This window comes from Equus przewalskii, chromosome 1, assembly GCF_037783145.1.
Source record: "Equus przewalskii isolate Varuska chromosome 1, EquPr2, whole genome shotgun sequence".
NCBI lineage: Eukaryota > Metazoa > Chordata > Mammalia > Perissodactyla > Equidae > Equus > Equus przewalskii.
The window spans coordinates 118,566,722-118,592,865 of NC_091831.1; the positions used below are offsets into that span (position 1 = coordinate 118,566,722).

General features: G+C 55.9%; 2 protein-coding genes across 3 annotated transcripts in view; one reads left to right on the forward strand and one right to left on the reverse strand.

Moving 5' to 3' along the window:
* Nucleotides 1–315: 315 nt before the first annotated feature.
* On the reverse strand, nt 316–5,197 carry CIMAP1C (ciliary microtubule associated protein 1C). The gene is made up of 4 exons (XM_008522268.2): nt 4,832–5,197; nt 3,913–4,023; nt 2,922–3,035; nt 316–2,331 (listed from the first exon to the last, which is right to left on the reverse strand). Exons 1-4 carry the CDS (start codon nt 4,950–4,952, stop codon nt 1,850–1,852), a joined length of 828 nt encoding a protein of 275 aa, XP_008520490.1. The 5' UTR covers nt 4,953–5,197; the 3' UTR covers nt 316–1,849.
* Nucleotides 5,198–14,831: 9,634 nt separating this feature from the next.
* Nucleotides 14,832–26,144, forward strand: part of CSPG4 (chondroitin sulfate proteoglycan 4) — a 35,377-nt gene continuing 24,064 nt past the window's right edge. The window contains exon 1 of one of the 2 annotated variants that reach the window (XM_070574486.1): nt 14,832–15,101. In XM_070574486.1, the coding sequence (XP_070430587.1) occupies nt 15,014–15,101 (88 nt within the window). In that variant the 5' untranslated portion in view covers nt 14,832–15,013. The remainder of the gene's footprint in view (nt 15,102–26,144) is intronic. The other variant, XM_070574491.1, reaches the window with a different exon arrangement.

The window sequence follows — 26,144 nt, forward strand, 5'->3', positions numbered from 1 at the left end:
ACCCTCTATTTAAAGTATTCAGTTGTTGTGGGTTTTGTGGTTTTTTTTGAGGAAGATTAGCCCTGAGCTAACTGCTGCCAATCCTCCTCTTTTTGCTGAGGAAGGCTGGCCCTGAGCTAACATCCGTGCCCAATTTCCTCTACTTTATATGTGGGATGCCTACCACAGCATGGCTTTTTGCCAAGCAGTGCCATGGGATCCGAACCGGCGAACCCCGGGCTGCTGAAGCGGAATGTGCGTGCTTCACCGCTGCACCACTGGGCCGGCCCTCTAGTTGTTGTGTTTTTTTAGTATTCCAAACATATTCTCTGCTCCTTTCTGTCCACAGTTAGTCCTTCAATTCAATTTTCTTTTTAATTAAAACCTGAATATTGCTCAAATTTGCAAGGATGAGCCATCAGACGCTGGTTTGAGTGGCCCTTTCTTCTTGCCTCCCTCTGCTCTTGGGGCAGTGGGCGCAGAAGAACGTGCCTCTGCCTGAGCCACAGGGTCTGGGGATATTCCACCTCCTCCCCTGCTTCCCTGAGCCCCTCCCCCTCCATCCTTCCTGCCCTCCGTCCCACCACAGGCCCCAGGCTGCAGAGCAGGAGTGGAAGTGTCCCTCACGCCTCCTGTGGCCCAGGGAGCTGGGAGAGGGGCTGGTCCCAAGGTGAGGGCAAGTCAGAATGGGGGATCTGCATACCAAGAATTAATGAAGTACAAAGACCAGTCCCAGAGACCCCAGCTTCCCCAGAGACCCACAGGAGCACTGGCACTTGTCTGCCCAAAAGCAGCGAAGCCGGAATGGGTAGGGGTGGTGGGCACAGGCCTGGACTCACGAGCGAGGCAACACTGCCCCCTCCTGGCTAGTTTGTGGCTCCTCCTCTAACGGGCACTGCAAGGCTAAGCTGCTGAGGCTGGGGACACACAAGCAGCTCTCCAAAGACAGCAGGTGACACGCAGACCCTCCACCCAGCAGCCCAGTCAGCCCCTTTGCCTCCTCCCTAGGCAGACTGCAGCCTTCAGGTTCTGCCCATCCTGTCCAACCTTCTCTCACTGCCCAAAGACTCTTCTGAAAATACTGCGTCTGATGGAGCCCCATCACACTGAGGACAAAGCCTGAGTCCTCTCTAAGCTGCCCACGAGCTCGTCCTATAATCAGCCAGCCTCCTGCAGCACAGGCTCTTGCCACTCTGAGCCTCCCCAGTTCCCTGCCCTGCACTTTTTGGTCCCACCTGCATGATCTTGCCCTCATCTTTACCTCCACCAAGAATACCTCCCTCTACACACTGATTCTGCCTGGCCTCTTGGGTTCCCCCGAGAGAACTCCCCTCTCCCCCAACCTCAACCAGAATGACCCCTCCTTCCCCTGCCTGCACCCACTTGGGTACTGACCATTGTCAGGAATCAGAGTCACACAGTCCTGGAACTGGAGGGAACTTAGACATCCTCCAGGCCTACCCCCCACCCTCGCTGTCCAAAGGGCAACTCTGAGGCCCAGAGAGGGGCAGGAGCTGCAGAGGCCACATGGCACATTAGTGGCAGAATTAGCTTTGTCCAGAGACAAACCTCTTTGGAGTTCACATGGCTGCCTTCCCCAGTGAGCTGGAACAGAACTCCTCCCAGCAGGGACCCCTACAGTGCCTCCCAGTATCCCCAGTATCCCCTCACCCAGGGCAGAGACTTGAGGAAGTACCTGCAAGTGTTTGCAAAAGGAAGGAATAAATAATGAAAATATTTATCTAATGCCTTCTGTGTGCTGGACGCAGCAGGCACCAGCTCTGCTACTTGAAACCTTAGTAAGTTGCTCAATTTGGTATAGAAAAATAACCTCTGTGGGGAGGGGTGGGCGAGCACTCCAGGAGGGGCCTCAGTCGTGAATGTCAATGACCAGCGGGCACAGGTTGGGGGAGTGCTTGATGCCCATGGTGAAAGCTGGCGTGCGGGGCTTGTGCACCGTGACCTGCTGGACGTTGTGGGAGCCAGGGCCAGGCCGAGGCGTGTGGTCCACTGGGTAGGTGAAGCGCTTGGCCATGCTGTAGACAGGGCTGCGGTTCTGGTAGACAGACGGCTCAGGCCGGGTGCGCGTGGCCGGCCCAGGGCCTCCTGCTACATTCTCCCTGTAGAACCAGTTCTTATCTCCGGAGGCCAGACTATAGCAAGGAGCGGCTCTGTTGACAGGGTTGTTGGGCCCCAGCAAGCATGGCAGCTGGTACTGGTTGGGGGCTGGATTGGGGTCCATGACTCTGTATGGGCACCGGTGGCCAAAAGTGTGCTGGGGTGCCCTGCGTTCTCCAGGTGGGTGGGTCTTCTCCAAGCAGTAGTGGCAGGAGGCTGGAGTGGGGATCAGGCCTGAAAGTGGGCAAATGAGGGGAGGGGTCTTTGGGTAGGGGGGCAGCCACGTCTCCTGGTGTCCAACTGGTGGGTCCAGGTAGGGAGCTGAGGTCTTGATGAGCCTAATGTGACTTTACTATAAACACCTCAGCATCAAGCAAGGACATCATGACTCCTGTATGAGGCTATGGGCAGGGGAAGGCACTTGGGCCATCCTGACATCAGGATTGTGACACTTGTCATAATATAAAACCACAGGTGTCATCAGAACATCATCCTTGGGCTGTCAGCCTTCTGACATTGTCCCTGTGACAACACCAAGCAAACATCCTGAAATCACTACAGCCCATGAGTTCCTTAGCATGACAATATCGCTACTGAGATATGAGCCCCATGGCATTTCTATCATAATGTCACCCCATAACATATAAGCATAACATTGACTTCAAGACATAAGTACTGTGACAGAGACATGGTGATGTCAGCAGGGTGACATTGGTGTCTTGATGTGACATTGCAGGGAGATGCCAGCATCTACAGACAAACCTGGTCCTGAGGGAGGGCTCCCATCCTCCCACCTCCCAAACTGCCTTCCCATCCCATCTTACGCAGGTTGGAGATGCGCTCCTCCATGGGGACCTGCGGGCAGCTGGACATTCCAAACCGAGTTATTTTGGGATCCAAGAAGTAGCAAGGCCCAGGACTGCATATGTCCGTAATACCTACAGGGCAACCAGCAAGAGGCCCCATCAGCCCCAGACGCTGCCCCCAGAGTGAGCCTGGCTTGCTCTAGGCAAGATCCCCTCCCCCAAGAGAAGAACAGGGTCCCTTCCAATTCCTTGGGCTCTTGGGTGCTTTAGGACCCTGATCTCCTCATCTGTGAAATGGGGCTTTTAACTCCTTACCTAACATCCTCAAGAACCTGCTCAGAGGAACAGATAAAATAACAGCAGCCTGGCCGGTGCTACCCACCAGGATGGGTGCCAAGGGGTAATAATGGGCACAGTAGCTCCTGTTAAAGTGTTGAGAAAGGGCCCAGGCCAGGCAGGGGAGGGTGTGTCGCCCAGAGAGGGGCCTAGCAGACACCCTAGATCTCAGACCCCCAGATACACACCTACACCCTTGCCCAGCATCTCTTCTCACTGGTCCTGGCCAGCAGCCCCAGGTCTCCTGCGGCCCTCTGACCCCACCCTTCCACAGGGTTCTAAGCCACCCAGGAAGCTTTGGGGGCCCCCACCCCCCAGCTATTCCTGCCCAGCCCCTGTGGCAAGAGAACCCATGGCATCAAAAGCTGAAGGTCAGACAGAAAGGAGCCCCTGCATGGCCAGCTAGATGGCCACAGTGACCCTCGAAGCTCTCTCAGGGGGTCCAGCTGGGAGATCTCCCCAGAGCTGCCTTTAGAGGGGGTGGGTCACTTGGGCATCCCTGCTGCCTTCCTTCTGGACCCAGTAGGACACCTGGGTGTCCCTCTCATGGCAGGTCTGGGTTCCCAGGGAACCTGCGGCTACAGAGAATGGCTCATGTTTCTCACTGCCACCCCAACCCTCCCACAATGATAACCCCACACCCAAGGGGATGACGGGTGATGTGAGCACCCACGCTTCTCCGAGTGCCGGGTGTGCAGAGTGTAGGCTGGCTCCTGAAACATAGAGATGTCATGGTCTATGTAGCCTGTGCAGGATGGCCGGAGGTACTTGGCAGGGCCTGGACCTGTAAGGACAGACAGGGCAGCCCTCAGCCTGGACCCACCAGATCAGAGTCAGGGAAGCCCCAAAAACAGTGCGCCATGAGAACATCGGGGTCTTTGCTCCCACTGATGTTGCAATGCTACAGATCCCACCATCAAGCTGCTTCCTTTGCGGAAAGGCAGTGTTCCCAGATAAAATGCAATTTCTCTCTGACAGACAATGCGTAGCAGGAAAGGTAGTAGTTATAATGACTGAGAACTTATTCTCTGCCAAGTACTATACTAAGTATTTTATGTGGATGAGTTCAGTTAAGCCTTTCAACAACTCTGTAAGACAGATACTATTGTTTTTCCCATCTTACAGATGAGAAAACTGAGGCTTAGAAATATCAATCCGGCTAAAGTCACACAAGTTGGTAATGTGGCAATTCTGAGACAATCAGCGAACAGAGCCCAAACGTTTAACCTCATACTAAACCACCTCCCACAAAGAGCAATGGTCAGTCATTAAACATGTAGTAAGAATTAGTTTGTCTGCTTTCAGTTGAGAGTAAGATTTAAGGGAAGCGAGGAAAGCCACAGCTGGACTCAAGGCTCCACTGAATCCTGGGCCTATTCCCCAAAACTGGCCTCACTTCACGCCCCTCCTTCTCCTACCGCCCTGAAAAGTTCCAGCAGCTAATACTGCCTATGAAGTTCAGCTTGGAGGTGCAGATTATCTGTAGGCTTCGAGGAGAGTCCGCAGGGGCTTTGCAGGAGGCAGGACTGGAAGGCTGGGACACCTTCAGCAGCCCCGCAGGGAGAGGAACAAGCCAAGCTCAGGGCTCTCACCTTTGATCATTGCCATGATCACAGGGGTCTGCTTTACCTCCTGCCATGAGGGCACCTGCACCTTCTCCTCTGGGTGCTGCCCATAGAACACAGAGTTCCTGGCGCCCTTGGGCAGCTTCATGGCTGGGGCCAAGGAGGGGCCGACAGCAGCTACTCAGAGATCCAAGCGACAGGCAAGGAGCTCGGCCTGTGTGGGGCTGTTCCAGGTACCCTGCCCAAGCCCCTGTGTCCACTATCTCTCCCCTACTCCAGAGGCTGCGTGGGGGCTGGGAGGGAGGATGGGCCTCAGGCTCAAGCAGCTGAGGCCGTCTGGGGTGCAGCCAGCTGCAGGGCTCAGCAGGCTGGAGCTGGGGATGATGTCACCTCAGAACTTGGACTGTGAAACACAGAATGTTTATTTCCCCCAGTTGCCGTGGTGCCTGAACTATGGCGAAGAAATTCTACACTGGCAGCTCAGTTGTGGTACCCTGAGAACTCAGCCCTACTGCCCCCTAAATAGCCTGAGGGTCCCTAGGACCCTAGGTCAGGGAAGGGAAAGGGAGAGTTGGGGTGACAGAGTCTGCTCTTCATTCGTGGTGGGCATCCTGAGGTTGGAGAAAGGAATGGAAAGAGTAGGTGGGTCATGGGTGAAGGGTTCCTGCAAACAGCACAGGCCCCTGGGGTGGCCCTCTACCCCCACCCCTCCCACCTATCCCCCCAGGTCCTGGACATGCCCTGAACGTCTGGTTTTCAAAGTCTGGTTTTCCTTGGAAAAGAATCAAGCCAATTATGCCACACTAAGGTGCAACCATCTGATAGCTTCCCCGATGCCTAGCCCAGGGCACGGGATCCTCAGACATCCCTGTCTGGCTCAAGGAATACTTGCCAGGTGGTGGCATTCAGGCAGGGAATGGGGAGCAGATAAAGTAGGACAGAGGGGTGACACTGAGGCCTTAAGAGGCCACTTCTTGTTCCTGTGGTCAGGAGCGCCCCTTAGGGGGAGCGCGAGAGGAAACAGTGCGGGACAGGGAAGATCTCAGCAGTTGTGATGGATGGAGGAGCCCCAGGGCTGAGGAAATGCTGAGGATCCCTTCACCTCTAAAAACCCAGGAGGTTGGGGGCCCCAGGGCCTGCTTGCACCCACCGATTCATAGCTTAGACTGGGGATTTGATCTGAACCAGCTAAGAGGGGTTTCCATCTTGGGAAAAAGTGACTACTGGCTTTAGAGAGGGGGTCTGTCACAGCCCCGGTACACAGGTAACGAACCTGAGGCCCAGAAAGGGGCACAGAGTTGCCCAAAGTCTCCCCTTACCATAGTAGCAGAGATGGAACCAGGACACAAACCCCAGGGCTCTCTTTGGATTATAGCCTCTGATCTAATGGAAACCAAACCACGCTCTGGACTCATTCCAACCAGCAGGCGTGATGAGGACTTGGAGCAGACTAGCCAGACATGCTGGGTACTCCAAAAGATCCTTGTGGGACTGAAACGCTCTGAACAGAGGGCAGGGTTCCCTCCTCTGCCAGCAGCAGACCCTTCTCTCCAGGCCCCTCCCATCACCCGTGGGGTAGCCCAGCCTCTGATTTCTGGAGAGGCGAAGACCAGGCAAGGCTGGGATTGGCTCAGCCTCAGCTGGCTGTGGGCCACAGGCAGTGCCGCCTCCTCACCCCCATCCTCGTCAGTTTTTCCTTGAGGAAGATGTGGGCCTGCTGGGCCCCAGCCTTGATGGTCCCCTCATGCTGACAGGGGCCAAATGTGAAGCTGGGACTTCCACCTTCTTGGTCTGGGGGGAGGTGGTCTCCAAGTATTTCCCTCGCAGGGAGCCTTCCTGACACCCCCTACACTGCTCCTTTTGTCCTTGTGGGTGACTCGCTTAGGGAAGCAAAGCCACTCTACACCCAAGCAGGTCACAAGCCACCCCACTTCTGCTCTAAATGCTCCCTTCCCTCCAACTGTAACAGAGACCTAGCTCACCGCTGCTGACAGACCCTCAGCCAGCTCCAACGCTAGCGGTTCTGTCTCTCACAGCCCTGTTCCTCAGAGCCCAAGGTGGAGTACGTCCCTGGCCTCCTCGGTACCCAGGCAGTGCCCCTCCTTGTCAAAAGCCCTGGTCCTAGAGGGGCCCAGCATCCACAGTCCCCCTCCTCGTCTCCTCAGGGCTGCCATCTCTCTTGACTTGTAAACCTGGCAGCCCCGGCCTGTGGTCTTCTTCCCCACCTCCCAACTCCTGAGATTATGCCTCTGACTTAGGCCTCCCCGGGGACCACCCACCAATCCCTTGGCCTCCCAGTTCTGAGACCTCCTCATCTCCAAACACCTCCCCTCCACTCTTTCAGCCACCCTCCCCTCAGCACATCCTGGACTTCTCACCCCCTCCCCCTGCACTGACCGCACGCCTCCCTCTGGGACACCATCCCTGTCCTTTCACTTCTCTCGCTCCGGTGCTCTCGCTGCACAAATTGCCTGCCATCACTGAGACCTCATCACTGACCCTGTACTTTCTCCTCATCCCTCAGTCCCCTCCTGCCTTCACTGCCCTCCTCGTCCAGCTTCTTTCCTGGCAAATCCCAGCCCTGCGTCGCCAGGTCTGCCTTGCCCACCTGCCCCAGGCAGCTAAAAGCTGCTGGGAATAGTCTCAAGCCCTGAGCCCTGGACTTGCCTCCATGCCATCCCACAGCCTATCTCCATTCCGGTCACCTTGCTCTCTCCCTCTCTCCAGAGAGCATTTCCAACAAGCTCACTCTCCTCCACAGGCTTGGCCCTGCCTTCAGCCTCCTGCTCTGCCTCCTCCTCAGCGGAGAAAACAGAGGCCTTCAGACTGGACTCTGCCTCAAACCCTCCCCGCCACACCGTCAGAACCGCTGGCTTCTGGTGTCACCTTCTCCCACTTCCCTTCTCAGGCTTGGGAGGACCCAACAAGACCTTTTCCCATCTCCTCTGCCCACTCAAGAATCTTTGCTCTCCATTGCCCCCTCTCCTCTCTTTGACCCCTCATCTGGACCCTTCCTATCACACTGTATATACCCCACATCCCTTCCATCATTAGAAGCCATCTCCCGGGCCCTGCACACCTCTCATCATCATCATCATCCTCATCATCCTCATCATCACTGCCCAGATCCCCCTCCCCCAGTTCACAGATAAAGTTCCCCAAAGAGACGTTTTCCCTCTTGTCTCCATTCTCTCCTGCCTTTCACACTTTGACTCCCTCAGGCTGGCTTCAGGCTCATCCCTCCACCTAAACAGTGACCTGCATGTGGAGGTGGCAGCTCACGGGCACTTTCCACCCTCGCCCAACCAGCCTCTCAGCAGCCCCAGACCGAAATGACCAACCACTCCCTCCTTCCTGCAGCACCTCCTCCTGGTTCCAAGATGTTCTCCCGGTCTTCCTCCCGCGTCCCTTCACAGGCTTTCTTCCTGTCTCCTTTTCCTCACCCTGGCCTTTCAATGTTCGCATAAACTTATTAATTGCAATGGGAAATCAGCAACTTTACAGGGAGAGTGCTGGCAGGCACCACCTCAACCAAGTGACATAAGTCAGCATCCCTGACAATGGGGCAGATAGATGTTGTGTACTTTCTGCAAGGAGACACCGAGAGGGACACGGCCTCACTTCTGGAGTGTTCCCATCAAAGATGCACAACTGAATCTAATTATGAGGAAACCAGACAAACTCAAATCAAGTTTCACTCTACAAAATAACTGGTCTGTACTTGCCAAAAATATCATGAAAGACGAAGAAACACTGAAGAACTTTTCCAGATTAATAGAAACTCAAGAGACAGGACAACTCAATGCAGCACAGGGGCCAGGACTTTCTTTTGCTATCAAAGAAATTATCAGGGAAATTTTCAAAACCAGACAAAAGTCTGTGGCTGGTTAAAGGTACTATACCAACGTTAATGTCCTGATTTTGATCATTGCACTCTGGTTATGAAAGAGAAGGTCCTTATTCTTAGGAAATACACACTGAAAGATTTAAGGATAAAGGAGCATTCTCTCTGCAACTTGCTCTCAAATAGTTCAGGGAAAAAATATATATATACATAGAGAGAAAAGAATTAAAAATACAACAAAATATTAACATTTGGGAAATCTAGGTGAAGAGTATGTGGGAAATACTTGTCTTGCTACTTTTCTGTAAGTCTGAACTTATGTCAAAAAAAAAAAAAAGTTAAAAGAAAACAATGTTGGTGTGTCAGAGCTCAGCCCTGGCCTCCCTCCATTTTACACCGCTCTCCCCTGGCCCGGGCAGTCTCATCTCCTCTCATTTCTTCAATCCCATTATCTGTACCCAAACAATTCCTGAATATACATGCCTCTGCTCAGACCTTCTTAGGAGCTTTAGACCCACATATCTGGCAGCCTGTGCAGTGTTACCTGGGTGTCTCACAAGCACCTCAAAATCAACATGCCCAAAGCTTTTCACGTGACATAACCTCTGTCTCCCATTTATCTCAATAAATGATGCCACCACCCATCCAAGTGCCCAAGCCGGAAATCTGGGCTTATCCTGGACATCTTCCTTGTCCTTACTCCCCCTATCCAACAACCAGCAAGTCACTTTGGAGCCTGTGAGCTCCCAAAGGCAGGGCTCCTGTCATTTACCCTTGTGTCCCCAGCCCCCAACATACTGCCTGACATCTGGTAAGTGCTTAAGAAATATTTGTTGAATGAATGAATGAGTTGATCCATTGATTGATCAAGGAAACATCACTCCTCCTCATGAGGGCAGAGTCCTATTTTCTGAGTCCCAGACACACATCCAGTCTGGCTCACTGGACGGCCATTTACAGTGGTGCAGGTTTGCATCAGCTCTCTAATGCTGTGTAACAAATTATCCTCAACACCTAAGTGCTTAAAATAGCAATAAGCAGTTATTATTGCACACAGTGTCTGTGGGTCAGAGTTTAAAAGTGACTTAGCTGGATGGTTCTGGCTCCAGCTCTCCCAGGAAATGGCAGCCAAAATGTCAGTAGGGGCTGCAGTCATCTGGAAGTTTGATGGGGGCTGGCGGATCCACTTCCAAGATAGCTCATACACATCAATGGTGAGTGAGTGCTGGCTGTGCGCAAGAGGCTGCAGTTCCTCTCCACAGGGGCCTCCACAAGCTGCTCAGCTGTCCTCAGGCCATGGTCGCTGGCTTCCCTCAGAGCAAGCAATCAGAAGACAGCAAGGCAGAAGCTGCCATGTCTTTTATGACCTTGACTTGGAAGTCATACTCTATCATTTCTGCAGTGCTCTGTCAGCCATACAGGTCAGACCCATCCAGTATGGGAGGTGACTACACAAGGGCATGAATACCAGAAGGTGAGGATCATTGAGGGCCATCTTGGAGGCCGATTACCACAGACGTTTCACTGTACAAGGACTTCTAGCCAATGGGGCCAGTCGGGGCTGAAATCCAAGCTATACATTCTTATGTAGAATAAACATACCCACCACGCCCCACACAGGCTGAAGACAGCCCTGCCAGCTGGCTCCAACCAAGACCACCTCTTAGTTGTCAGTCTTGCCTCTCCTTCAAGGCACTTCTGGGAGTCGTGCAGAGAGTAGGACCCTGGCATCAACAATTGCCATCATCATAACTGCCAGACACTGCCCCTCATGGTTTATAAAGCCCCAGCACCTCTGTTGGAGGGAATCATCCAAGCACCATGGCGGAGCTATAATTTGCAGATGAGGGAAAAGGTGCAGAGAGGTGAGGCAATTCGCCTGAGGCCACACAGAAAAGCCTTGGCAGAACCAGGCTTCTGGCTCCTAACCCTACATTCTTTCCACTGCCCTGCCCAGTCGCCAGCTCAGACCCACGTCTCCTAACGCCCAATGAAACCTCATTGCCAGTCCTGAGCAGGTATTTTTCATCCTTTTAGGAGCCCTGCCCCACCCCCCAAAGATGCCTGCCCTATGCTAGAGTCTGAGCAAGTATGTTTACAAATTTTCCATCCAAACAGGGACCATTCATCCCCCACCCCAGGTTCTCTCTGCAGGCAGCCAGATGTCCACTGGTAGAGCACAGCAGGGGTTAACAGCATGAACCAATATTTAGAAATAGCACAACCCCAGGGGGAGTCAGCTGTGGCCAGCTGGTCACATCCACCGAAGCCACAAGCCTTTGTGGACATGGTGTGGAAGACGAGTGCCTGCTCCCAGGAACAGAGGCTCTGAGAGGGTTTCCTGCTGTCCCCAGCCCACACCTCCCCAGTGCCACTTGGGCGTGGCTCAGAGCCTGCCCCTGGCCAGGGCAAAGCCCTGCCACTGGCCTCACACCCACACCCGGCAGCTCCTGAGAGCAGCAAACTAAACTTTTCAGCTCCTGAATTGTGTAATTGTTGTGAATAGCTGCCCCTGCCCCTCCTCAGCCTGGCAGCCTGCACTTGGAAAAGCCACATTGATGCCTCCGGCCAAGAGAAGGAGCAAGACCACTCCCGCAGAGGCCCCTGGGTCAGAGGCCCAGGCCTGGGACCTGCTGCCGCAGAGCTCCTGGCCACGAGACTACAGAGCCATGAAATTGGGGCCGAAAGCCCGGGTTCCCGTGCACAGTACTGGCCTGGGTTCTGTGACCTTCATGATGGAAGGCCAATCCCTTGACGTCAGGACCTGGGCAACTAGAGCACGCCCCAGCTGAGGCACCACCCCACCTAGGGCACAAGCACCCGCCATTTATGAGCAAGCTGGCTTTAGCCACAGGCTCCTTGGGTGGGGCCCAGGCAGTCAGGGTGCAAAACACAGAGGCATTGAGAGTGCCAGGCCCTGACCGAGGGCAGGACCAAGCCACGACTGCTGCCAGAGTGGGCACTCTTAGTCCAAGAAGCACTGAGGGGAAGTGTGACCAGGAGAGCCCGGCCAGCACGCTTGGCAGAACTCCGCTGGCAGAGAGTGGGTGATGCTGAGCTCTCTGTTGTTCTCTCAGAGGCAGATCACTTGGAGAAACTGAGGCAGCACATTCCATAGGTTATTGCAGCCTCATAAAATTCTGAATCCTCCTTCACCCCTGGGGTATTGGCAGCCTTCTTCAGTCTTTAAGTGTGTCCTGAGTCTCCCTCCCCTCCTCCCCATGCCGCATCCTGTGCTTTACTGGGAAGGGATCAGTCTAGGGGGCAGGAGAGGCCCTGACTCACACCTCCTGACCCAGCTAGGGCTCCTGGGGGGGTGCGAGGGGAAGACAGAGATCACTACTCCAGGGGGTCTGTGGAAAGGGAGGCCAGTGGTGGAAAGGAGGGTGGGAAGGCTTCCTGGAGGAAGATGAGATGAGGCCAGGGAAGCAGGAACAGTCAGGGATGGTCACCGAGGATGCCTAGTCAAACCAAGCTAGAGAAAGTCGTGGCAAAGGTTGGAAGGAGAGAGAGAAGGCCTGAGGATGCCAAGGAGGCTCTGGTCAGCTCTCCTCAGGACCGGGCCTTTGGAGCCTCAGCGGGGCATGCTGAGGAGGCTGGGGAGGGGACAACTGAGAAGTAGGCACTGCCTTGCCCACCACCCTTCGCTCTGGGACAGTCGGGGGCAGTCAGGGATCAGTTTCAAAGCAATACAGGCCCTCAACTTTCTGCCAGTCCACCTGGCATGATGCCACTCAGCACGGGTCCCAAGCTCGGGTCCTGGGTACAGGCTGAGCAAAGGTCAGGCCTGTGGGCACTGGAGCCCAGAATCCCTCTTCCACTCAAGCCTCAGTTTCCTCATCAGTGAAAAGGGAACACTGTCCACTGTCCCCCAACGCATACACTTCGCAGGGTTGTCAGGAGACCAGGTGAATGTTTTGTAAACCGGGAAGCTCCAGCAGAGAAGGGAGCCGGGTTTTACTGCGTGCTGGTTGTCATTATTTTTCCGGGCCTGTGTTTCTCTCCCCAGCTAGCAACAAGGCAGGGGGAGGCTGCGAGCTAATCCAGACTTGAATCTCAGCTGTGGGCGGGAACTCCAGCTGCAGGCTACACAGACAGACTGGGACTCCTGGTAGTGGTGGGTAAATCTGTGTGGGTGGGGTTCGGGAGAGATGGGAGAAGATAGGGAGGGGAAGGACAGGGAGACGGGCAGGTGGGGGTCTCTACCCAAGTGTTTGATCATAAAGAAGCAAAAGCTTCCCCCTCTCTTCTTTCTTCATCCCTAAAAAGAAAACACTTTTCCTCCAAACGCAGTCTTCCCAGCAGCACCCCCTGACCCTGGGCCCACACTTGGCCAGTAATTAGCCCCTAACAAGGACCAGGTCACTTGCTGACTTGAGGAGAAGGAAAAATAAGGGACAAGTTGTGGAACCAATGGCTTTATGCCACTGAGATCAGCCGAGCACAGTCCCGCCCAGGCCTCCTAGGGTAAACTGGATGGGAGTTCTTAGGCTTGCCCAAATCTCCACAGAACAGCAGCAACTAGCTTCTTAATCAACCCCAGCATGCATTCATTGAGCACTTACTGTATGCATCTGGCTCCGGAGGGAAAAGTTCAGCCCTCAAAGGGCTGACTTTCCATCAAAGGAGGTGGTGAGTGTGAAGCTTTATGCAATGAAACACGGGGAGGATGTGCAGGATGACAGTCAGAGAAGGAGGAGAAAAGACAAGCGCTTGTTGAGCACCCAGTTGTATGCCAGGTCCTGGGCTAGGCATCTGAGATACATTAAAGCATTTAATCCTCACAAACCCAATTTTATAAATTAAGGAACTGAGCCACAGAGAGGTAAAGCAACTTGCTCAATGTTGGACAGCTAAGTAGGACAGCTGGAATTGGACCCTACGTCTGTCTGGGCTCAAGATAGTGTTCACAACTGCCACACGGACCCAGCACCATCACACTGTGTTGTGGTGGTAAGAGTGCTGGTCTTGGGGTCAAGACCTGGTTCCACCTCTTAGCAGCTGTGTAGACTTGCTCAAGTCCCTTAATCTCTCTCGGCCTCACTTTCTTCATCTGCAAAATGGAGCTCAATTTTGTTGCAAACTATGAAGTGCTGTACACATGGTGGGACTGTCACTGGTCAAGGGGAGGGGCTGGGGAGAGAGCGCATGGTGGGATGGGGTTAGGGATGGGCTGAATCAGGCAGATGTGACAGAGGGATTCTGATGGAAGAAGGGAGGGGAAAGCACCCCAGGGGTGCTCTTCCACCCATTTGCTGGACAGAGAAACCGAGGCCAGGCAACGCTGAGACTGGGGCTAGACAGAGAGCAGGCAGAGCCTCTAGGTGCTGGAAGCTCTGCATTAATATTGCCCTTTCTTCTCCTGTTTGGGACAAGGCTGATGTTGTTCCCTGGGAGGGAGCCAAGAAGAGCAGGGCCCCAGCCTGAAGCTGTTAGGTAGGAGCTAAATCCAGGGCCAGATTCCAGGAGGCATCCCCAGGAAGCTGAGACACCCAGAGTCAGGAGTCAGGAGGCCTGGCGTCACCCTCCCAAATGGCCAAGGACCTGCTCTTCACCCGGGGGCCTTGCAAGAACCGTTTCCAGCCCTGAGCCACAGTCACCTCCTCCATAAGATGGGGGGACGGGGTGGTTCTCATTCACCTTGCAGGGTTATTTTGAGGCAAATGATACCATGGAGTTGAGAATCCTTCCTGTCTCGTGGAAGAGTCTAGAACATATCTCCTTTAAAAACTGGGAAACTGAAGCGGGTGGTAGAGGTCAAGGTCCCAACGCCAGTGGGCACAGAGCCCTGTAAAACCTCAGGCTGGAGCCTCTCTGTCCAAATGGAGTCCTCAGGAGGCCTCAGCAGCAAAGCAGCCCAGAAGCAGTCTGTGGGGTGGCAGGCTTCTGCCCTTCCTCCTGGGCCTGGCCTGGAGTGCAGAACCCTCCCTCGACCCTTGCAAGGGCAGAAGGGAGAGAAGTGAGGCGCTAGTCCAGTTCAGGTCTCCTGGCAGAGTTGGTCTCCTCCGGGAGTCCTTGAGTCAGAGCTCAAGGAGCCTGGGCTTCCCTGGGACTTTGTCCCAAATCTCCAGGGTGGGGCTTGGGTCTGACGGAGCTGTAGGGATCCCCTCATCCCTGCACGGAGAGGAACAGTCCAGCACGGGCCCTTTAAGAAGGTGGGGGGCGGGGGCAGACAGCGGCGGAGCCCCCGCCTGAAACCGGAGCGCGGGTCGGCGCCTGCCCCGCCCGGAGTTAAGTACGGCGGCGGCCGCCCCAGAGCCCAGCCCGCGCCAGAAAAGCCCAGTTCTCTCGACTCGCGACTTCGGGCGTCTAGACTCTGGACTCTGCTCCGCTGCTCGCCAAGTTCTGCCACCCAGCCCGCCGCGATGCGCTCCGGCCCGAGGTCCCCGCCTCCAGCCCCCGCCCTGGCCCTAACTTTGACCTTGGCTGTATTGGCCCGACCAGCGTCCGCAGGTGAGTGAGGGGCCTGAGACCCGGCCCCAGACGAGCTGTAGGGGCTCCTTAGGAAGAGACAAGGAAGAGGAGGGCCCAGAAGCGGCCCCTAGACGAGGAAAAAAGGGGGCTGCGCTTTGCCATTCTAGGCTGGGATCCCTGGGAGTTCGACCACCCCCACGGTGCACGTGGGACCCCCAGCCATATCTCTCCGGCTTCTGGGGGCCCTGGTTACCTGAGGTTGGCCCCAGGGTCGGATTTCCTAGGGCATGGCTCTGCACAGGATTGTCCACTATACCCAGTGGGGCCACCCCAATGCCGTCTGTGCTCCCTGTGCCCAGTAGGCTTTCTGTGACTGCATTGGTACCCAAAGGACGCCCAGTGACAGCAAGAAGCAAGTACTTAGAAGCCCAGGCCAGGAATGGGGACCCTGTGGGCCATCGGCACCTCAGCTGCCAGCTCCTTCAGCCTCCTCCAGCCGCGCAGCTGCACCCCAGCTCTGCTTCTGCTCCCAACCCCTTGTCCCCAGGTGCATTTTCTGTCTGGCCTCTTCACCACCGCCTTCCTCCTGCCCTCCTCTCCCCCTCCAGTCTTTTCTCTCCTCTCTTCTCACTGAGAGGGCCTGGTTGACAACAGACAGACCACCTACCCTTCGGCCTCCTAGAGGCAGTGCTGGTGCCCTTCAGGTATCCTGTGCCCCAGGAGGGGCTTGTCCCTCAGACCGCCCTGAGCAACCCCCTGCCACGCCTCCCTGTCCCAGGCATTGGTGCTTGACCCCAGCAGAGACTGAATGACAGTTTGCCTTCTGAGAGGTGCTGGGTCGTGTCCCCTCTCTGTTACAATGCCAGAAAGCCCACATTTACAGCATTCTTCCTTTGGTTAAGGCATGGTCTAATTGTACCATAAGAACTGTGGCCTCAGGACCCATCAGTCATTACTACTCATGTAGGAATCAGGGCTTCAGCCAACCTCATTTGGGACCAATCCCAAGAGCAACTTTGAGCAGAGGAAGGGCCTGAGACTCCCTTTCAGGGGTGGGCCACACCCTTCTCCCCATCAGATGGGGAAGCCAGCTCTAATGGACAGCATCATGAGTACCCAGAAGGGATATGAGTCAGGGTGGACCCCCCCACACTGGGATGAGTCAGAGCTGGATCCCCACACTCCCTGCTGCTATCCCCAGGGACCCCATTCCCCAAGGTCTCAGGGCCTGGGTGATGGGCTGGGCCTCTAGAGAGGTGGAAAGAGGACATCTGAGGTGACTGGACATCTGCTCGTCTAGCCCCCTAGCCTCCAGCCAAGGAAGAGAGTCCAGCACCTCCACCTTCTTGGGCTTCTGCTGAGCCATTCTCAAATACCTTCTCAGCCTTGACAACGTGCAGACATTGTGCTGGGCAATGGGGAGTGCACCAAAATACACAGCCTGAACTTGGACTCATTCACGAGGCAGAAAAGCAAGTTAAAACTCAAAGAGCAATTCCTATCATGTCTGTAAAGATCCAGATGAAGAGTACGAGAAGAGAAATTCAGAGGCAAGGGGCAGAGGGTGATCCTTGAGTCAAGCCTTGGAGGATGGGGAAGGGGTCAGAACTCCAGCAGGGGCTCAGTGAACAAAAGCACTGAGGTGGGTATGAGCAGAAGGATGTGGAGGTAGGAAGGCCAGCAGCCTGGCTGGAAGGCATACTTTGAGCACAAGCCAGGAAGAGCCGTAGGGCCGGAGCACAGAAACCTTAAATGGCAAAATGCAGCCCATAGCCTATGCCCTGTCGGCACTGGGGAGCCCAAGAAGGTTTCAGAGAGGAGAGTGGCATGGTATCAGTGGGGTTTTATAACATTAAGCCGAAGGATTTGGAAATGGAGGAGGGGGGAAGGCAGGGTGAGCTGGTATCCTCTCCTCCTCCCAGGGAGGGCTCCCTTCCAACAACACATTGCTGTCACCATACCTGGCTTAGCTCCCCCTCCTGGTCTCTGCAGTAGGGGCAGCCCCTACCTGAGGAATGCCTCACTCCCACCCCTCCTGGACACCCCTAGCCCCAACGGCCCTTGAGGCCTCAGGGACCAGAGTAGCACAAGCTGGGATGCTTTCCCTGCACTCATCAATATTCCGGAGCATCCAGGTCATGGAGGCCGAGAGTTGAGCGCTCCTGGAGACCATCTGGGCCAACCTTCCAATTGTACAGATAGGGAAATTGAGGCTCCAGGAAGGAAGCAAGGTGCTCTAAGTCACACAGAGAAGCCCAGCTGCCCAGGAGGAGCCCTCAGTCCTGTTTTGAGGGAGCTCCCGCTTACATGGGAGCTAGGCTTGGACCACTGTGGCAGTGTGGGTGATAAGTGTGGTGTCCAGCTCCCTCTGAGCCCTGTGGAGGCCCTCAGCAGAGCTACAAGCATGGGGAAGATTGGGTTTGAGCTGATGCAGAGATGGCATTCCACTCAGGAGAAACAACGTGAGCAAAACCGGGAGGTCAGGGTGAGCACAGAGCATGCAGGCCCAGTGGCTCTGTGTACCTCTTCCCTGGCCTGGCACAGCTGCCTCTGAAAGGCAGAAGGTAAGGGGTTGAAGTGGGACTTGGCCAGGAGTACTTGGTAGGGAGGGTTCCTGGGTTACCTGGGTGGTTCTGACTGATGGGGGTGTCTCAGAGAGCAGGGCCGTGGGGGCATCAGGTGCAAGGAGCTGAATCAGGGTATAGTCTTCTGCCTCTAAGTATGGTCTGGGGGACCAGTGGTGCCAGAGTTAGCCTCTGAGCCCTGTGTGCGCGCATGCACTGCCCCAGACTTCAGGGCGGGGGCTAAGGTTCTTGGCCCAGCCCACCCGGACTCTGGAAAAGCTGTTCCAGAACCAAGTATAACTGAGACCCCTCCCGATGTTGGCCCACCCTCCCGGGCAGGACAAGAAGGGCCTTTCAGTGCTGCCTGCCCGGGGGGCCTGGGGAGGGGACCCCACCAGGTGGGCCAGCCGCTGGCAATGTCGACAGGCCAGGCGGGAGGGGAGTGGGGCCTGTGTGGAGCTTCCAGAGGAAGTGTATAGGCTGCATCTGGGAACTGGGCGTGCTGCCCAGGAGGGGGCTGGGGAGGGGAGTTGGAAATAGCCCTGAGTACACACTCACAGATGTGGGTGCGCACACGAGTACACACAACCATGCACACAGCCAGCCAGGCTTACAGACCTGGGCTTGATGCCTGGGCCAGGAGCCCAGGGTGGCACTTGGGGAGAAGGAGACAAGGATGGCATGGGGCAGGGGGAGCTATGCCACCCTGTGGCTCCTCTCCTCGGTGCCAGGAGCAAATGAACCAGGGGGCCTTTGGTCTGGGACTTGAACCTGCTCCCTCTCTGGTCCCTCTGCTCCTTCACCATCTCTCCCTTCAAAAGTACTAGATTCCCATTATTACTGAATGTGTATGAGTAATTTTTGAATGAAGTGAATTTGATGAACAATTTTGTACTTGGATTCTCTCTGGGGTAGGCACTCCTCGTTCTCTCTGCTTCTCAGGAGGGTTCATAACTCCCAAACAGTGGGGAGGATGGAGCTGTCTTACAACTGAGTTCCCACCTCCAGAAACACCCAGTGGGGGGCACTAACCATGTTGTCCTGCAGCAGCAGCCCTGCAAGTCAAGAAACATTCCCATTTTACAGCTGAGGAAACTCAGAGAAGAGCAGGGACTGACCTCTGGGCACTCTGGGCACACAGGCCATGGTGTTCTCACTCACCCCAACAGCTGGCTTTCCTGGATTAAGCCAGCTGGGCAGCCACCCACCAGGGGGCTCAGGCCACCCAGCAGGGGAGACAGACAGGTATTCAGGGGAGAGACAGTTCCCTGAGGACCCCAGATCTCTCTCCTCTCTCCTCATACCACTCCAGCAGGTGCCCCCTCACCTGTCCAAACCCTCCCCACTTTCTCACAGCATAAGCCCTCTGCCCCTCCTCTGACAGCTGGGGTGGCGGATGAAACCCCGTTTGTCTCAAAAGTAGGGTAGTTCCTCTGGGGGCTGCCGTCAAAGTGGCATGGCTCGCTTACGTTCTGGACAGTGCCTGTCCTGTTGACCGTTCCTTTCTCCCGCTCAGCTCCTGCCCACGCCCAGGCCGCTCCCAGCCTACAGAGGAGCCAGCTCTGCCAGCTCTAATGTGCATCAGCCAGGCCTCCTGCCACTGCTCATGCTAAACCGTTTCCATGTGTCTCTCTTCTGGTTTAACTGTCGTGATGGGTCAGTGAGGCAGCTTCCCTTCTCAGATCTTACTGCAGAGATTCCCCACCCCAGACCAGCGCCCCCCATGGTTCATAGGGAAACTAGGGCCCAGAGAGAGGCAGCTACTTTCTCAGAATCACACAGCAAGTCCTTAGCAGGGTAGGGGCTAGGACTCCCAGCTCTTTGTCCTTGTGCACTGGTTTAGGTGGTGGCGTTGCCCACGGGCCAGCCATTCTCAAAAGGCAGATTTCCTATCTGCTTCTCTCGAGGATCTCCACAATCTTGCTGCACACAGGACTGAGCCCACAGAGGGGCGCAGAGCTCACATAGAGCCAACCAGGGGTTTTCAGACTGTGCCCAGGGTACTCCAGGGCTTTGCATCCACAGGTGGCCGAGCCTGGGAATATGTGATTCCTGTCCCCTCCCAGTTCGTGCAGAGCAGCTCCACAAACATGTGTTTAGAGATTGGGGTTTTGTGTAACATGGGGTTTTGATACCACATTCTATGACTTTAAAAAAGAAAAAAATGACTTGAAAACCAATGAATTGCTTTGAGTTGAAACATACTGAGAGCAGGGGAGACTCAAGTCAGATACAAGGAGGACTTCCTGGCTTTCAAAGAATCCAGATCAAGATTGATACCAACGGCCCCTAGAAGATATCCTGCCCCAGGTGGAGCAAGGTCTGGGGGCCTGAAGGAGGGGAGCCTCCTCGCACGCAATCCCAGCTTCCTCCCAGCCAGACCCAGGGACCTGCCCCAGCATTCCACTCCTGCCCCTCCTGGAACCAAAAGGGACATTCCTGAGCATCCAGGTAGGGAAGAGCCTCGTGGTGCCACCTGCCTGCAGCCCAAAGCCGCCATGGCTGTGCTGGGCCCTCTCTCCTCACAGTGTATCAGCCTCCACATTCAGGGTGATCCTGTGTCCACAGGCCGCTGATAAACTAGGCCATCGGATAACAGTCCGTAATCCCTGGCGCCCTTCCACCTTTGCTTAAGTGGTTCCTTGCAACTGGTCTTCCCTTTTTCTCGCCATCCTTCAAGGTACAGCTCCAGCACCACCTCCCTTGGGAGCCTTTTCCAACCACTGATTGCTGAGGCCCACAGCCTGGTCTGTCCTCATCCTGGGGCCCTGCCCTCCATCTCTGCGGGGTTACAGGGCTTTCCTCCTCTCCCCTCACTTGGCGTCTGCCCCCTGGTCCGTGACCTCCATCAGTGTGATGCCTAGTAGATGTGCATGTACACGTACGTGCGTGCACACACACACACACACTGTTGCTCAGCATCCTGGCTCAGGGCCTCGCAGGGAGAGTGACCAGCCCCTGAGCCAGAAGTAAGGGGGGAAACCCCCGACTCAGGACACACAGCCCCTGGCTCTACCGCCAGGGCAGGGCCTCTGGCCTGGGCCAGCCTGCTCCCTGGGGAGATAGAGGGGGCTGGGAAGAGGAGACCAACTTCCGTTCCCACCTAAGAGCAACTCCTCCCCCCACATTTCAGGAGGGGGCAGCTATAAATATCAGTGGGCTGGGGATGCTGATTCCCATGACAAGGCCCCTCCCTGCCCCCTTCCCTGTGCACAGCGGCTGGGGCCAGCCCAGCTCTCCTACAGCTGGAAGCTGGCCAGGCAGGCCTCAGTCCCAGACACACACACACACACACACACACACACACACACACACTTCCCACCGTAGTCAGGGAAGGAACAAATCACCCTTTTTGGGCGTCTTAGAGCAGCTCAGAGTGAGCTCCCCTTCCACCCCTGTCCTGACTCAGGCCCCACCTCTCCCTCCTCTGAGTCCTCAACTCTAGAAACCTCTGCAGGGCCGGGGGAGGCAGGAGGCCAGGCACACGGTGGGAAAAACATGGTGCTAGAGAACTTAGGGTTGAATTCTAGTCCCACCACTTGATGTATGACCTTTGGCAAGTGATGCGGCCTTTCTGAGCCTCAGTTTTTCCCCTCTCTAAAATGGGGACAAATAATTCCTACCTCCTACGTGTGTTGAGGATTAAAGCCCTTGCCTGGAGTCCATGCTCCTGAGGTTGCTGTTACTGTTAGTACCATCTTCTTCTGGAGAGGGGGCAAGCCCAGAAATATAGGGGCTCCTGCTTAGGAATGGTTGAGAAAAGTTCTAAGGTGGGAGACTGGATGAGGTGGCCCTGTAAGAGGGTCTGTGTGAGACAAAATGACCTGGAAAAGGGGAGGTGGGCTCCCAAGGGAGCTATCAGCCAGCCGCTGCCTACTAGCCTTGGACCCTTCAGAAAGGGGTGGGGGTGGGGGGTTCTACACCTGACTGACTCACCTGAGGCCCACATACCTCTCCTACCACGAGGAGAGGAGCACAGCCCCTCCCAGCCCCACAAAACCCAGTAGCCCCTCAGATGGCAATCATTGAGCTGGAGTACAGTACAATCAGTATGTGTTGAACAAATGACCAAAGGAAACTCAAACCCTGCCTGGAGAACAGAGGATGGGGTCAAAGAGAATGAGCAGGTGCCAGGACCTTTTATAAGACAGCAAGCCTAGGAGCCTATCTTTTCTTGCTGTCTGCTTACCCCTCGGAGGGCCCCTGCGGAGGGAGGAGCAGAAGGCCAGGGCCCGGGATGTGAGATGGTTCAACTGCCAGAGCTCCCTCGGGGCTGTTGCCACCACTCAATGATCAGTAGTGGCTGCATTATGAGGAGCAGAACCCAGACCGAGAGGGTGTGGGGTGCTCTCTGCCCTGGGCCGCTTGGACCCAGCAGGAGTGTTGGTGATACCTGGGTCCAAGTATGTGTGAGATCAAGGTTGGTGGAGGCCGGGGGAAGTGAGTCTCAGGGAATGGCTACAGAGCGAGGCTAGCAGCCTGGGGGAGTGCCACCTGGAGGGACGCTGGATAAGAGCCTGGCCAGAACCTGGGCCCCCAGGTCGAGATCCCAGTGTGTGGGCCTCCTCTACCTTCACCCCCATAGAGGAAACTCTTCTCTCGGCAGACACTGGGCAGCCCCACCAGCCCCCTGTATGTGTGCTAATAGAATCCAAGCACCTGCCCCCGCCTGGGGCTCTCTCTGGGCAGCTGGTGCCCATGTGCTTCTAGCCACCCATCTGGAGCTCAGCTGAGCCCCTCCAGGGGCAGGTACTCAGATGGGGGCCTGTCCCTCCAACTATTGACAGCCCTGGGGTAGGAGAGATGTTTTAGGCACCTGAGCCAGCTGTGTAACGGCAGCCCTTGGGACACCTGGCCCTGCTGTGTAGCCTTAGGTAGACCACTGTCCCTTTTTGGGCTTCTGGGTAGAATCTTCAGTCTCCAAGATCAGCTCTAAATTTCTCAGGACAGGGGACTCTGCTTCTGTCCAGAGAGAGCAAGCTGCTGCTTTGGGGCTACACAGCAAGGCGGGCTGGGCCTAGAATGGGGCTGAGAGGCGGCCCAGTCTGCCAGAGGTCCCTGGCATTGAGAAACCACTTTCCTACGTTGGCGCAGAGTCCTCGGGCTCTCCCAGGATGAGAGTAGCGGCTCCTCTCCACCCCTGGTTCCCATTTTCTACCCGCTGGCCCCTGCCCCGCCCAACCTAAAATAAACCCAGACCACCCCGTCTTGTACCAGCCAGACCCACCCAGCCCCTCCAGAGCCAGTTGAGTCACCACTGGAAGCTGCTCCTTTTTTTAACTGTCTGAGTCACCGGTTGTGGCTATGGCTCCATGACAAATGCCCCAGGCTGCAGCTACCCTGCAGCCCCCAACAGCACAACCAAGGGAGGGGTATGAATAGAGGCTGGCAGCAGGTGTGAACCCAGGCCATAGCCTCAGCTTGTGATACCTCCAGGACTGGGGAACTCACTCCCTAGCAAGTCTGAGCCCAGACCTTTCCCCACGGGTCCTGGTACTACCCCGCCCCACCTGCCCAGGACAGTCCTTCAGGGATCTTGGTGACAAAGCCCATCTGTGTCAGCTCAGCCCCTATAGCATTTCTTTGCCTTAAAACAGGTCTGGGCCTTCCACCCTGAGATTACCAGGAACAGAGGGCCTCTGGGCCCTAGCCCTGGAGGGGTGGGAGTGGGCAAGGGCAAGGCCTGGCCTGGGGTGAAGGCCATGGAGATGCCTAATTCCTGCCCTTCCCCACTGGGTCCAACTCCGACGCTGACCACTCTGCCCAGCGCACGGTGAAGACTTTCTATGGAACAGAAGCCCCCACTTCCGATCTGCCCTGGCTTCTCTCTTCCCTTCTACCCAAAGTGTCAGCTGGGCTGCAGATCCCTCTTCCCCCAACCCTGTCTCTGTCTCTTCCCCACAGCTGTCTCTCTGTCTCTGCCTGCCCCCTCTTTCTGGCCCTGCTCTGTGCTCTTTCCTCTCCCCAGTCCCAGTGGCAGTCCTAGGTGCTCCCTCTGCAGCTGGCAACCCCTGCCACAGCTCCTTCTCTGTCTTCCCAGTAGACATAACACACCCTCACCACCCATCCCACAAGGGACTCCGGGCCCCAGGGACCAATCCCGAGAGAAATTTTCCATCCCCATCACCAAGTCCCTCTTTCCCCTGCCCCAAAGCACAGGCTACATCCTGTCCCAGGGAATGTCAGGATCCCACAGGCACTTCCTTGGGGGCTGAGAAAGGGGGACAGGGGTCCTGGGAATGGCCCCACCCCCAGCCCCTGTCTGAGCAGGAGCCTGCACAGCCTCAACCCCATCCATCTCCTGCCTGTGGCTATGGCCTCCAGCTATAAATAGGGGCTCTGATTCTATTTTCTTTAAAAACAAGCACCAGACTGTCACCACAGGCCCAGAAAAGCATTCCCTGGCTGGGGCAGTTCCCCACCCGACCCCAGCCGTTGTGTCCAGCCTCCTGCCTCCAGGCACTGGGGTCCTGGAGGGCAGAGGAGGACTGGGAAGAAGTCTGGAGGTAAGACAAGGTGGGGGAACTGGGGCAAGCCCCCAGAGGATCACCCAGGGAATGCGGCTGTCCCCTGCCTTGCCGGGCCCCACCCCCTCTCTCCATCTCCACTCTGCAAGCGCATCAGTCTTGTCCCAGAGACTCAGTGTTAACAGAGAGAGGTGACAGTAACGCAACTCCACAGTGAAGCCACAGTTGCATGTCTTTGCACCCCAAATGCAGAGAAGGAGCTTTGGGCCACGGGGAAGGGTCGGGGAGGACTTCTTCCCTGAAGGAGCGTGAGGGCATTTCACAGGCAGAAAGGAAAGGAGAGCTTGCCAGGCAGAAGGCCCAGCCTGAGCAAAGGCCTGGAGTGGAGACCTGTCAGGTGTGGATGGAAAACAGCCCAAGGCCCGATGAGCCTGGCATGTGGAGTGTTCAAGAGAGGTGAACAGGAAAGCCTGGCAGGGCAGGGGCAGAGTCACCCACAGCTTCGGTGCCGCACTAGGGCTGGGACTTGATTGTAGGGCAATGGGGAGTTATCGAAGGCTTCCAGGCAAGGGAGGATGACAGAGCGACTTTCAGTGTAGGTTAAGTTTGGCTGCTATTAGCAAAACGAGACAGGAAATTCATTAAGCTAGGCAAGGGATGGTGGCCATCTGCCTTGTGGGATGGCACAGAGGAGCAAGAAGGGGAGACAAATTTGAAAGAGAATTTAGGGGCAGGATGGGAAGGAGGAGGGAGAATGTCCAAAACGACTTTAAGATTTCTACCCAGCAATGGGTGGCTGGTGCAGCCTTCACTGGATAGTGAGCAGCTTGGGGAAGAGATGACACTGAGTCTGGCTTGAGATGCGTAGGCTTGGGTTTGGGGGTTCCTATGGGTGTTCCTGCTGTAGATGTCTAGGGAGCATTGGCAGGTGGGCCCAGAGCCCTGGAGTGTTGGTGCTGGAGACAGAGGTGTGAGTTCCTAGCAAAGAGGCAGTGCATGAGACCCGGGGGAAGACATAGGCTAGAGATAGGAGGGCAGGGGTGGGCACAGCTCGGACAGTGCTGACAGTCTGGAGAGGTCCATGCAGTTGGCAGGTGGAGGGTGCTAGGCAGGAACCTATTCCAAGAGGAATTGGGCCTGCCCAGTGGGGAGGTCTCAGTCTGGGGGTCTCTGGGAAATCTGGTTAGCACAGAAGCCACTAGCAAGGACACTGAGGTTTCCTGGTCCACCCTCCCAGGCCACACCTTCCTGCCGGTGTACCACCAGTGCCAGGAGCTTGCTACTCTCCCCGTCTGTTGTCAGCTCTGCCTGATAGAAAATCCCTCATGTGGGCCAATTGCCACCTCCATTTGACCCTCCATCCCTCAGTGCTGCTATTTCCTCTGTCAGCACATGTGTGTGGGCCTCCTGGATGACCTGGGCAGAGGATACGGGCCATGGATCCTGACCTCGAGAGCTTCCAGTCTGGCCAGGCCTATGGCCCTTAGGCCAGAGAGGGCTCCACTGTACCCGCTGTAATGGCCACACCTCTCTACCGTCACTTTCTGCTGAGCTGGGCTGGGTTCGCCAGGAGCTAGGTTTGTGTCAGTCTCCCCATCCAGGTCCCCTTTCTACAGATGGGGAAAACTGAAGCCAGAGAGAGCACGTGGCTCTGATTGGAGAGTGTGTGTGTTGGTGGGGGATCCCTCACCCAAGCCTTTGCTTCCTCCAGTCTCCTGGACATGAGACTTCTGTCTGTGGGGTCATCCCACCCCTTTTCCCTATATTTCAGATGGAGGAACTGAGGCAAAGATAGTGGTGGCTTCTCCAAAACACACAGCCTATTGAGCACAAGCTGGGCCAAATCGGTCCAGGCCTCTGTCCAGACCAACAGTCATTGCTTCCTCTGTCCCCTATCCCAGCTCATGTACTCACTGTCTCCAAGCCCAGTCTGCCAGTCGGGGAAGCCCAAAGACACCTCCCTGACAGCCCTGCTCTTAGCGGTTTCTCCTCCTGGAGTGGAGAGGAAACTCAGAGATGAGCAACATGCTCCCCAGCTCTGGATTCAGCCC